Here is a 14,005-nt window from a genome sequence, read left to right as displayed (position 1 = left end):
TTGTAACATGAAATTCACTTTCATATATAATAGTGTAACTGCAGTGATCATGTAATGCAATATTGCCATCTCTTGCCCAATAGCTAAAAATACATCATGTCTTTAATCCAAACACATGACAATTTTAAATTGAAGGCCAAAAAGAGCCAACACTACATGTTCAATTGTTAACATCTCAGAAGTTTTTTCTCCCCAAAATTAAAGAAGACAATACTAAAAACAGATTTTTAAATGAAGCTTTCATGGTAATTTATCATCTGCCCATTTTCTTAAAAAAGAAAATTAATATTTAAACACACGCTATTTCTAAATAAATTATCCCAAAAATATTTCACAAATCTCTAAGCCTGATGTGAATTATTAAGCAATTAAGCAAATGTCAAGTTTCTGAAAATCTGGGTATATGTTTATCTGACTCATGAAAATTCTAAAATATTATAAACATAAAATATTTTAAGTTCAATACCATAATGCCAGTAATTCTGAAAAGACTAAGCATCTTAACACACTTCAGCACTCCATAGCAGTTTATTCACAAAAATTAATACAATTACACTTGAATTTTGAAGTATTATTTCTCACATGCTACAAGAAGTGCAAACCAGACATTTAGTGACCTGAAAAGGTCAGGCCAAAGGTTGAACAGGATGAAAAATGATCTTTAAGTTCACAAGAAAGACAACAAAAAAAGATTAACTTCTCCCACATCTTTACTAGCGGCAAAATTGAGAACAAGAACTTATAAACATTATCAAAATACTTTAATTGCCATGAGAGTTACTAACTTTTACTAGGCATTCATTTTGGACATAATACCAGGGTAAGAAAAACTAGGACTTGGAACCAAAACATTTTAGAATTCACAACAGTGAATGAGATTTTTCCTTAATCCCTTTAGAAGGTGAAGATTCTAATCAACCATACATGTTAACTCTCAAACATAAGAAAAATATTGCTTAAAAAAATTTTAAGGTTGATACTATTTGATTTGTGTAAATAACATAAATTTAGTACAAAATCAAAATTAATACCACACAGTAGTCTCTTGGTTCAAAAATATTTAGTTTTGTGCTTCATAAAATAACAAAAAAAAAAGGAAATTACTGGGCCAAGATGGAAAAATATCAGAAACTAAGTACTTCTGTGCTCCATTTTAAAAAGAAAAAAAATAGAATGTGGAGATCAGAAAAATCATCATGCAACTATTGCATAACACAGTAATGAAGAGTATTAAACATCCTTTTAAAACACATTAAGGGCCAGCCACGGTGGCTCACGCCTGTAATCCCAGCACTTTGGGAGGCCGAGGCAGGTGGATTGGTTGAGCTCAGGAGTTCAAGACCAGCCTGGGCGAACAACATGCCCTAATTCTCTTAGGTCGACTTTTCTTCCACTCTTCAATGCAATTTCCACTCTTAAAAATGTATTGTAACGCCTTTAAATTGCTGCTTATCTTCCACAACTTCAAACAACACATCCTTGACCTTGTCACCACTGCCAATCTATTTTCCTCAACAACATGGAAATGTGGTGTGATGAACAAATCTTCTTAACTCAATTCCTTCTTAGATTACAAAGTGATTTTTCCTGGCCCAGGCTAGCCATTCCAGAATTCCAAGTATAGGATTCCCAAATTTCATTCACCTATAACACAAGGTCTGGTCAAAAAGAGTCTGTCTAGTTCATGCACTTACTGTTTCAATCCCAGTTGTTTATTATACAGACCGCACTGCCATGTGCCCAGAAATCTCATTTTACATTTAGATATCTCCAAATTAATTTATCACCCCAAATCCTAACATTGTGAGCTGTTTTATTTTTGTTGTCTGGGCAGATAAAAGGTAGGGAAGCTATCAAACCTCTTTAAGATTTCCATCTCCCCCTCCTAGAAAGCTGAGTCCCTTGGAGAGAGCTGATAGAAAGAATACAGCTCGGTGATCCAATAACCATTGTCATCCCTGCCACAACTGGTACTTCGCTTTTATTTTGTTGGGAGTTACCCCTTAAAAAATGTCTATTTCTACTACCTCTATGCTATCAGATCCTCACACAAAGGCAGCTTTGAATAAAATTCTCTCAACTTTCTACATGAAATAATAGTGGCCAAAATGTGTAGAAAAATATTAGAACTTAATAATCTCAGTTCATGCAAATAACCTAACATAAGCACATTTCCACAGGAAGAAAAGTAAGAGTGAATTACTGGCAAGTTAAGGATGTTTGTTTGTTTGATGTGTTTGTTTGTTTGTTTGTTTGTTTGTTTAAGACGGAGTCTCACTCACTCTCTCACCCAAGCTGGAGTGCAGTGGTGTGATCACCGCTCACTGGAACCTCCGCCTCCCAGGTTCAAGCAATTCTCCTGCCTCAACCTCCTGAGTAGCTGGAATTACAGGCATGCACCACCACACCCGGCTAATTTTTGTATTTCTAGTAGAGATGGGGTTTCACCATGTTGGCCAGGCTGGTCTCAAACTCCTGACCTCAGGCGATCCTCCTGCCTCAGCCTCCCAAAGTGCTGGGATTAGAGGCATGAGCCACCGTGCCCAGCCATGTTAAGGATGTACTTTTAAATAATGATCTTGAGACTACAGTTTTGCAGTACATAAAACATATATATGTATTCACATATATATACATTATGTATACATATATATAGTAAAAGCTTGGAAAATTATCTGAAAATATCCACAAGAAGGACATTTTACAGATCAGCAGAAATAGTTTCTATTTTAATGTATGAAAGGCTTTGTTTCTCTGTATATAATTCTATGTTTAACTTCCAAGCCTTAGAATAATGCTAAGATTCAACTATATCTATAAGCTGATGATCACACCTTGCATTACAGATACTACACAGGATCAGACTACAATTTACTTGCACTATAATTCCAGGTAGACTTCAGAAACTTAAGATATTAACAACAGACATCATCTTTGGCTACAGAATAAAGAATTTTGGCAAGAAAACCCTGGGTTACATTTTTTAAAAGTTCTATTCAATATATAACTAAACACTTCACTGTAAATACTTATTACTTACACATATAATTTTAAGTCAGAAACCTTAATGTCAGGATTTTTATTTATTTATGTATTTATTTATTTTTCATTTGTTTATTTATTTATTTATTTATTTGAGATGGAGACTCGTTCTTTCTGTTGCCCAGGCTGGAGTACAGTGGCATGATCTGAGCTCACTGCAAGCTCCGCCTCCCAGGTTCACGCCATTCTCCTGCCTCAGCCTCCCGAGTAGGTGGGACTACAGGCGCCCACCACCATGCCCGGCTAATTTTTTTGTACTTTTAGTAGAGATGGGATTTCACCGTGTTAGCCAGGATGGCCTCGATCTCCTAACCTCATGATCTGCCCGCCTCAGCCTCCCACAGTGCTGGGATTACAGGTGTGAGTCACCACACCTGGCCTATGTCAGGATGTTTTTAAATAATTTCTGTAAGGCCTAAGTTAACATTTTGTTTTTCCTTTATCTTCAGGTACAAGCTATACAAAATTAGCAGAGCTAAATGTATGTTACAAACTGTAAGACACTATATAAATGTAAATAATCATGGTGATAGTAAAGGAGCAAGAAAGCTAGATTAAAGAGTTATGTGTAGAAAGTATAAGTTAACAGCCCTATACTAAGATAGTTGATGATTCTTTCATTGAATCCACTAGAATTTCCAAAAATATCCTATTGAGGTTCCACTGGATCAATTACTTTATACTTATGATTAAGGAGGTAGGAATGGACCAGGTAGCACTCTGCTGACACTGCTATCTATAACTGAAGAAACAGCTTACTTTTTTTTTTTGAGGCAGAGTTTCAGTCTTGTTACCCAAGCTGGAGTGCAGTGCCACAATCTCAGCTCACTGCAGCCTCTGCCCTCCAGGTTCAAGCTATTCTCCTGCCTCAGCCTTCCTAGTAGCTGGGATTACAGGCATGCACTATCATACCAGGCTAATTTTTGTATTTTTAGTAAAGACGGGGCTTCACCATGTTGGCCAGGCTGGTCTCGAACTCCTGACCTCAGGAGATCCACCTGCCTAGGCCGCCCAAAGTGCAGGGATTACAGGCGACAGCGATCGCACCCGGCCAAGAAACAGCTTACTTTCAAATCCCAACTCAGCACTGAAATTAACAGACTGAGCATGTTCCTGTGGTATAGACTGCAGTGGGATATATACCCCCTTCTTTCCACCAAAAAAAAACGAGAAAGGCTTCTAATAAGGGTTACATATTTTAAAACTCTGGCTAGGGCCGGGCGCGGTGGCTCATGCCTGTAATCCCAGCACTTTGGGAGGCCAAGGCAGGCGGATCACGAGGTCAGGAGATCGAGACCATCCTGGCTAACACGGTGAAACCCCGTCTCTACTAAAAATACAAAAAATTAGCCGGGCGTGGTGGCAGGTGCCTGTAGTCCCAGCTACTCGGGAGGCTGAGGCAGGAGAATGGTGTGAACCTGGAAGGCGGAGCTTGCAGCGAGCTAAGATAGCGCCACTGCACTCTGGCCTGGGCAAAAGAGCAGGACTCCGTCTCAAAAAAAAAAAAAAACAACTCTGGCTGGGCACAGTGGCTCACACCTGTAATCCCAGCACTTTGGGAGGCCAAGATGGGTAGATCACTAGGTAAGGAGTTTGAGACCAGCCTGACCAACAAGGTGAAACCCCGTCTCCACTAAAAATTCAAAAATTAGCTGAGCGTGGTGGTGCATGCCTGTAATCCCAGCTACTCAGGAGGCTGAGGCAGGAGAATTGCTTGAACTCAGGAGGCGGAGGATACAGTAAGCCCAGATCGTGCCACTGCACTCCAGCCTGGGCAACAGAGCAAGACTCCATCTCGGAAAATAATAAAAATAAATAAAAATAAAAAAATAAAGCAGGTCCTACCTCCCATATTACAAAAAGTGAAAGAATACATTATGAGCTTAAGTATTTCCTAAAACAACTTCTAGGATTTAACACAGAATATGAAGGCCTTTCCTTTGCCAAAAAAGAATAAACTTCTTGTCTGCTGGAATCCATGGCTAGTTCAATTTCATATCTTTACACCTCTTTAGCACTCTACTCTGTAACATATGTCATGTTCAGAGAATGTTTGCCAAATGAATAAACTATAAACACATATACAAAGAAACTATCAAGAATGTTAACAGCTCATCAATTTTTAAATAACTGCTCTGAAAATGTGGGCACCCAGGCTAAACACTCTATTCTGACTTAGGTAAGCATGTCCACAAATATTTCGTACACATAACACCATTACTCTTCAGTGTTTATGAACCACAGCCTCAGTCAATGGTCTTTGGATGGACTTTTTTTTCCAACTAACCAAAAAACACATACAATATTCATTCACACCAGGCATGGCTGCAAACTAAACATAACACAGCTGTATCTAACACAGCTGTATCTAAATGAGGGCTGTTCCCAAAGCAGTCACCTTGGAAGCCTAAACCTTTATTCCACTATCAGGCTAGGGAGTGGTTACGAATTCCTTAACAAAATTGTGTAAGGATTGTGAGGTTCTGAAGAGACCAAAAACGTGTAAGAATCACAGCTACTCTTTCAAAACTCTTTAAGAACTGATTTCAGAATCACTTAAGACAAAATTTATTCTCAACTAGAACAGCATTGTGCAACATCATAGCACATATTTTATTCACCAGATTTGGCCTCAAATGACCTGTGGCCATTTTCTAACACTAAATGTATTCTCAAGATATGAAGATTTGCCACCAATGAGCACACTGAAAACAATTTACCAACATCTCCCAAAGAAATAATCCAAAAACAATAAACAAAAGATGACTGGAAAAAAAGTTTAATCTACAAAAATTGCCTACTTGGAGAACACATTCATTTCTTTAAAAAGCCATGGTGCTCACAGGGAAAGTTTAATTGCTTCCCAAGATACTAATCTAATTATATCACATATCCATGTACCCACGATACAAGTAATTGTTCTGAGTTTTAGGGGCTAACATCATTTCTCCTCAGTAAGTTTTATTCTTTGAATGAGAGACAAGCAGGCACGATTTTGTAACAGTTTATTTAAAAGTTGGCCAAACACGGTGGCTCATGCCTGTAATCCCAGCACTTTGGGAGGCCAAGGCGGGCAGACCACTTGAGGCCAGGAGTTAGACCAGTCTGGCCAACATGGCAAAACCCCATCGTTACTAAAAATACAAAAATTAGTCAGGCATGGTACTGCACACCTGTAATCCCAGCTACTCAGGAGGCTGAGGCAGGAGAATCATTTAAAAGCTGGCCGAGCACGGTGGCTCACGCCTGTAATCCCAACACTTTGGGAGGCCAAGGCGGGCAGACCGCTTGAGGCCAGGAGTTAGAGACCAGTCTGGCCAACATGGCAAAACCCCCATCGCTACTAAAAATACAAGAATCAGTCAGGCATGGTACCGCACACCGGTAATCCCAGCTACTCAGGAGGCCGAGGCAGGAGAATCATTTGAACCCAGAAGGCAGAGGTTGCAGTAAGCCGAGATGGTGCTACTGCACTCCAGCCTGGGCGGCGGAGTGAGACTATGTAACAAAAAAGTTATGAGCCACCTTTTTCTTCAAAATAAAAAAGGGTTTGAAAAGAGGCAATGAACAACAGCAAACTGCTCTGACAGTTCGCTTTATGAAGCTGTTGTTTTTGTTTGTGTTTTTTGAGACAGTGTCTCACTCTGTCACCCAGGCTGGAATGCAGTGGGGCAATCTCAGCTCATGGCAACCTCCGCCTCCTGGGTTCAAGCAATCCTCCTGCCTCAGCCTCCCGAGTAGCTGGGATTACAGGTGTGTGCCACCACACCTGGCTAATTTTTGTATTTTTAGTAGAGACGGGGTTTTGCCACATTGGCCAGGCTGGTCTCAAACTCCTGATCTCAGGTGATCTGCCCACCTCGGCCTCGTAAGTGCTGGGATTATGGGCGTGAGCCACCACACCTGGCCTTATGAAGTATTAATACAGAATAATTATATCCTGAATTTGCATATTTAAAAGCAGCAATTTCAAATACATACCCACATAATCTTTCTTCCCCAAATGATAAAAATATCTATGACTACTGAGAACTAATTTTGATATAATTTATCTGCATACTGTTTTCAATAAACTCCCTATACATTATACATAAGGTATATTTTATACCTAGTTTATGTTATACATTTAATATTTTAGGTTTCCATTTGATTAATGAAAACATTATCAATTAGTAAGCCATAATAAACTTTATACATTCTCATTATTCCATAGTAATGAAAGTGACTACTGGCATAGGTAATCCAGAAGTCATTCATATCAAATCTTTAAATATAAAATCTGTAGAGATTTACTTCTTAAATGTCTTATCAAAGCTAATTCTGTTTATATTTCCTGGGCCTATAGCACCTAGACTAGTGAAGAAAGTATTCCCACAGTCTGCTGCATGCAAGCCAGGCTGGAATTAACAACCATGAATTTCTAAAGTAGGAACAATCAATAGTTTATAAAATTAATACAAATACATATAATATATAAAAGCAACAGACTATGCTACATTAGCAAAAAAAAAAAAAAATTCCCATTCAAGTAATTACTTCCTTATTTTCTCTTTTTAACTATTCCCAAATAAGAAACAAAATTAGGTGTGTAAAACAAAACCTAATATTCTTGTATAAACATACCAGGACTGTTATTTTATACAGACAAGTACTGTTACAAGACCAAACACAAACTGCTAATGGATTAAAATTTAATTAAAATGTATTAGATATTTAATATGACATAGAAAAAGTCAATATCTGATTTTCCTTATGTTTTAGGAAATTATCTCAGGGCCTTTTTTTTTTTGAGATAGGATCTCACTCTGTTGCCCAGGCTGAAGTGCTGTGCACAGAACAGCTCACTGCAGCCTCTACCTCTCAGGCTCAAGCAATCCTGCCACCTCATCCTCTCAAGTAACTGGGACTACAGGCAAAGACCAACACACCTGGCTACTTTTTAAATATTTTTGCAGGGCCAGGGTCTCACTATGTTGCCAACACTGGTCTCAAACTACTGGGCTCAAGTGACCCTCCCACCCTCTCGCCTCGGCCTCCAAAGTGCTGGGATTACAGCAGGCATGAGCCAACACACCCAGCCTTTTTTTTTTTTTTTTTTTCCTTAGGGTATTTTCTTAGCCAAGCACACAACTGTAGTCCCAGCTACTTGGGAGGCTGAGGTAGAAGGACCACTTGAGCCCAGGAGCTTGGGGCCAGCCTGGGCAAACATAGTGAGACCTGTCTCAAAAATAAATAAATATAAATCAATAAATAAATTCTATTTTCTTAATACTCAAACTACACCATCAGAATATGGTAAGGCAAGCCCAGGCTAAATTATACTAAAAATTACTAATGAATATAGAGAAGTAATTCTGAAAGCATATTTTGACCATTTTTAACTTAAAGGACAGAAATATTAAGACTCATTTTGCCATCTAAAGAATATGTTATAAAAAATACAAAATTAATAACATAAGGTATTTTAGGCCGGGCGCGGTGGCTCACACCTGTAATCCTAGCACTTGGGGAGGCCGAGGCAGGTGGATCACGAGGTCAAGGGATCGAGACCATCCTGGCTAACACGGTGAAACCCCGTCTCTACTAAAAAAATACAAAAAAATTAGCCAGGCATGGTGGTGGGCACCTGTAGTCCCAGCTACTCGGGAGGCTGAGGCAGGAGAACGACATGAACCCAGGAGGCGGAGCTTGCAGTGAGCTGAGATTGCACCACTACACTCCAACCTGGGTGACAGAGCGAGACTCCGTCTCAAAAAAAAAAAAAGATATTTTAGTTACTGAAGGAAAAAGGGTGATACAAGGACTAGGTTTCCAATCCTCCTTAATCATTATATGCTGTCTTATAGCTAGGACTTGCCAATTACACATGCAAAGGCAGCCATGAGGCACAGAACAATGGTCAGGAGCAGTGTTTGGAAGTGACAAAGGACTTCACTGCATATGTGATTTAAGATAAGACGCAACCTCTCAGGCCGAGCACAGTGGCTCACGCCTGTAATCCCAGCACTTTGGGAGGCCAAGGCGAGTGGATCACGAGGTCAGGAGATTGAGACCATCCTGGCTAACACGGTGAAACCCTGTCTCTACTAAAAATACGAAAAATTAGCCAGGCATGGTGGCGGGCACCTGAAGTCCCAGCTACTCGGGAAGCTGAGCCAGGAGAATCCCTTGAACCGTGAGGCGGAGCTTGCTGTGAGCCAAGATCGTGCCACTGCACTCCAGCCTGGGAGACAGAGCAAGACTCTGTCTCAAAAAAAAAAAGACACAACCTCTCCTTTCTCAACTGTAAAGTAGGGGTGCCAATATTTCCTCCTACTCAAGGACTAAGCAAGATAACATACATAAAGCACCGGGTCAGTGCCTGTCACAAAGCATTCGAATTATAGTTCCATTTAGTACACATAATAGATACAGAAACAGCTACAGATGCGTGCATATGTGTGGGTAACTATTCATACATAATTCCTAGCTCCATCCCCCAAGAGGACCTCACAACAGCGACACCTCACGGTGGCAACGAGCAAGCATATTGACTGCCCAGATCCCCTTTTCTAAATGCCATTCTCTTAATGAAAAAAATCAGGACTCCTTGGAAAACTGGTTGCTTCCAAGACTGGGGAAGGGAAAATATGAGAGATTAGAACATTTTGTGGTGCCAGGAAATAAAGAAGTGCTCAAAAAAAGGATGGGGGCATGCTGAAAAGACACAGGAGCCAGCCTGAACAAGATCCTAATGGCCAAGATTGGAACAACAAGCAGCATAATACATAATGATAGTATCAGACTATATCCACAGGATAAAATAAATATCCATGAGTCTGTACTGATAGAAATAACTAAGACGGGCCAGGCGCAGTGGCTCATGCCTGTAATCCCAGCACTTTGGGAGGCCAAGGCAGGTAAATCACCTGAGATCAAGAGGTCTAGACTAGCCTGGCTACCATGGCGAAACCCCATCTCTAAAAAATACAAAAAATTAGCCTGGTGTGGTGGCGCATGCCTGTAATCCCAGCTACTTGGGAGGCTGAGGCAGGAGAATCCCTTGAACCCCAGAGGCGGAGGTTGCAGTGAGCCGAGATCACAAAACTGTACTCCAGCCTGGGCAACAAAGCGAGACTCTGTCTAAAAAAAAAAAATTAATTAATTAATTAAGATGGAGAAGAATGGACAGCTCTTCCTTAGAGAAAAACTCCAATTAATAAATGTAAAGAGAAGGCTGGGCACGGTGGCTCACGCCTGTAATCCCAGCACTTTGGGAGGCCGAGGCGAGTGGATCACTTGAGCTCAGGAGTTCGAGACTAGCCTGGCCAACATGGTGAAACCCCGTCTCTACTAAAAATACAAAAGTTAGCCAGGCATGGTGGCATATGCCTGTAATCCCAGCTACTTGGGAGGCTGAGGCAGAAGAATCGCTTGAACCCGGGAGGCAGAGGATGCAGTGAGCTGAGATCGTGCCACTGCACTCCAGAATGGGGCACAAAGAGACCCCATCTCAAAGTAAATAAATAAATAAATAAATAAATATAAATGTAAAGAAAACAAGATAGCAGAAAATCACCATTAAGTAAACACCACAGTAATAACTGTTGCAGACAAGATCCACCAGTAGATACTAAAATTAACAAGCCAAAGGTTGAGGAGAAATAGGATTTTTATTAGTTGTAATGAGAAAAACAGTGACTGTATTGGAAAGAAACCTAGCAGACATGGGTTAGTGTACCAGTATAAGACACACTGACATCATGACCCCGATATGACGCACTGAGAAAAATATAGTATCGCTTCTGTTCTCTGCTTGCCAAAAACCCAGAACCTCATTCTAATCATGAGAAAAAGACCAATTCAAGTTGAAGGACATTCTACATAATAATCATTTTCATCAGAAATATCAAGGAAATGTTTTCTTCAGAAGTGTCAAGGTCACAGAAGACAAGAAACAATTAAGAAACTGTCACAGATTGGAGGAAACTAAGGGGACATGAAACTAAATGTAAGGTGGGACCCAAGATTAGATCTTGGGACAGAAAAAGGAAGTTAATGGGAAAACTGGTAAAATTCAAATACGATCTACAGTTTAGATAACAGAAATGCACTAATGTTAATTTCCTGGTTTATTAATGATATTACAACTATGTAAGATGTTAATATCAAGGGAAGCTTGGTGATGGGCATATGTGAACTCTCTAATTTTACTACTTTTCTGAAAGTCTAAACTTATTTCAAAATAAAAAGTTTTTTTAAATATGACATCCATGGTTATCTACAAAATGTGTAATAACTATCAGTGTTTCACCTTAAAATCACTGTCATGCTAAAATACCCTTTAACTGCTAGGCTATTTATCTCTAAAAAACTTAATTCTGAAAAATTTAATCAATAAAATATATTATAGATCTCATTACCTGTAATTTTATAGCCATAAGCAGCTAGCTGTCCAGCCATATATTCTCCATCTGAATTATTATGAGAACAACCCCATGTTCGTATCCAAATTTTCTGTATGCCTGGAATAGTGCTGTTAAGGAATCAATTAAAAAAAAAAGTAAGTTTCATTGAGTGATTTTTTTTTTTTTGATCCAGGGTCTCGCTCTGTTGCCCAGGCTGCAGTGCAGCTGTGTGACCACAGCTCACTGCAACCTCAACCTCCCAGGCCTAAGGGATCCTCCCATCTCAGCCTCCCAAGTAGCTGGGACTACAGTCATGCACCAACACACCTGTTAATTTTTTTTATTTTTTGTAGAGACAGTGGCCCACTATGCTGTCCAGGCTGATCTTGAACTCCTGGGCTCAAGTGATCCTCCCACCTTGTCTCCCAAAGTGCTGGAATTACAGGCGTGAGCCACTACTACACCCAACCTCATTGAGTTATTTTTAAAATAAAAACCACTAGATGATTTTAAGATATATTACACAAAAAACAAACTCACTACAATCCATTCAAAAGCTATTCATTAAACGCACCAACTTAACTCAAAATCTGTTGTTATATCAAAAGTCTAAAATCAAGATAAAATAACCACAGAATTCTAAGAAGTTAACACTCCACATAAAAAAATCTCCTTTTTCTCTGAATTGCATTTTAAATTCATACTACTAACTTACTAACGCTAAGTTCAACTCCTGGAAAGGTACACAAAAATAACAATAGGAAAGAAAGTGGTTCTAGCAGCAATGGCAAATAAAGAAAAGTATGTCTGTTTACAGATTCCTACGTACTAGTTGCAATCTGTAGCTTCCTTAAAACTTACAGATATAAATAACTTAATCAAAGTTAAAAACCGTCATCCTAAAGCATTATTAAAAGCACTCTATAAAATCAGAGTTCTAAAAATAAGGTAGTACTTTTAGGGGAAAAAAAGGACTTTCAACTTGGATTGCTCTAATAATTTATAAGTAAATAAAAATTACCTTAAGGACACATTTAGGAGAAATTTTATAAACTTCAGTCATTAAAATATAAGCAAATTTTAAATTCCAAGAATTTAAAAGCTTAGTTTCCCAACAAAATAAGCAGATTATAAAGTTCAGCAGTTGACTAGATAAACAAATATAGGCTTATTAAAACCATATAATTACATTATCCTTTCTGGTTAGGTTGTATCAAAATTTCACGGACTAGAGATCTACTATAATAGTGTAAATAGGGCAATAATTTATTTGTGCCCACTGCCTTTACCTGATCCACAGGTATTTGAAAATCAGCTAAGAAAATTCAAATGTCCAAAATACTACTGTCTCATAAGAATCACAAACTCTCGTAAAAATTTTATTTGGAAATAACACAGACTTACATATCAACTACAGTAATATCCAAGAGATCCCTATTGCCCGAGGCTATCTTCTAGGAACATCCAATTTGACATCTCATTTCTTTTTAACCAATTACCTTGCCAAATTTAAAATCATTCAAATAAAAAAAAATCTACATACAGGTTGAGTTTCTTTAATTCAAAAATTCAAAATCCACAATGCTCTAAAATCTGAAACTTTTTGAGTGCCAAAATGATACTCAGAGGATGCTCACTGGAGCATTTCAGATGTTTGGATTAGGAATACTCAACTGGAAAGTATGTAATGCAAATATTCCGAAATCCAAAAAAAAAAAAAATGTGATATCTGAAACACTTCTGGTCTCAAGCATTTCAGATAAGTGATACTCAACTTGTATTTCCTATCAAAAGTTCAAAGATTCTAATGAAGAGACATTATATATATCACACAGACCAGTAGCGTCAGCTTCTCCCTGGAATGAAAATGAATATAATTTCGGCCGTGCTCAGTGGCTCAGGCCAGTAATCCCAGTACTTTGGGAGGCCAAGGTGGGCAGATCACCTGAGGTTAGGAGTTCAAGACCAGCCTGGCCAACATGGCCATCTCTACTAAAAATACAAAAAATAGCCAGGTATGGTGGTGTGTGCCTGTAATCACAGCTACTAGGGAGGCAGAGGCAGGAGAATCGCTTGAATCCAGGAGGAGGAGGTTGCAGTGAACCGAGATCACACCACTGCACTCCAGCCTGGGCGACAGAGCAAGACTCTGTCTCAAAAGAAAAAAAAAAGAAAATGAATATAATTTGAAGGAAAAAAGCTTACCTGTCACTTGGTGGACTGTTTTCTTCCTCTTGCAAATATTTTTGGGTATTTCGCCTTCGTACCTTCGGGACAACATCCTTTCTTACAAAATGCCTATCTTGTGGTTTTGAATCTTCCTGAGACACGATATCTTCGATGTCATCCAGTAGTGTATCACAGGATGCAGAAGGCATATTCTCTACCACATAAAAGTTATAAATAAAATCAACTTATGAAAATCTGCTTAGCGTAGCATCATTTATGAAATATTCTCACCAAATTTGAATCTAATCAAGCCTTTGGATCTAACTTCAAATTTATAGAAAATACAAGAGATAAAGAAACACAAGGATGAAGTACTATCTTGGGTATATTGAAAAAAGAAACACAAT

The 14,005-nt window shown here is 38.9% G+C and overlaps 1 protein-coding gene across 3 annotated transcripts in view; it reads right to left on the bottom strand.

Moving 5' to 3' along the window:
* The window catches only part of CDKAL1 (CDK5 regulatory subunit associated protein 1 like 1), a 704,387-nt gene that overhangs the window by 678,988 nt on the left and 11,394 nt on the right, over window positions 1–14,005 (bottom strand). For all 3 annotated transcript variants that reach the window (XM_003823187.6, XM_034961532.3, XM_034961530.3), the window contains exons 3-4: window positions 13,635–13,812; window positions 11,445–11,557 (exon numbers count right to left, since the gene is read on the bottom strand). In XM_003823187.6, the coding sequence (XP_003823235.1) occupies window positions 11,445–11,557; window positions 13,635–13,807 (286 nt within the window). In that variant the 5' untranslated portion in view covers window positions 13,808–13,812. The remainder of the gene's footprint in view (window positions 1–11,444; window positions 11,558–13,634; window positions 13,813–14,005) is intronic.

This window comes from Pan paniscus, chromosome 5 (assembly GCF_029289425.2).
Source record: "Pan paniscus chromosome 5, NHGRI_mPanPan1-v2.0_pri, whole genome shotgun sequence".
NCBI lineage: Eukaryota > Metazoa > Chordata > Mammalia > Primates > Hominidae > Pan > Pan paniscus.
The sequence above is the reverse complement of the archived record's forward strand: the minus strand, read 5'-3'. Positions and strand labels throughout refer to the sequence as shown.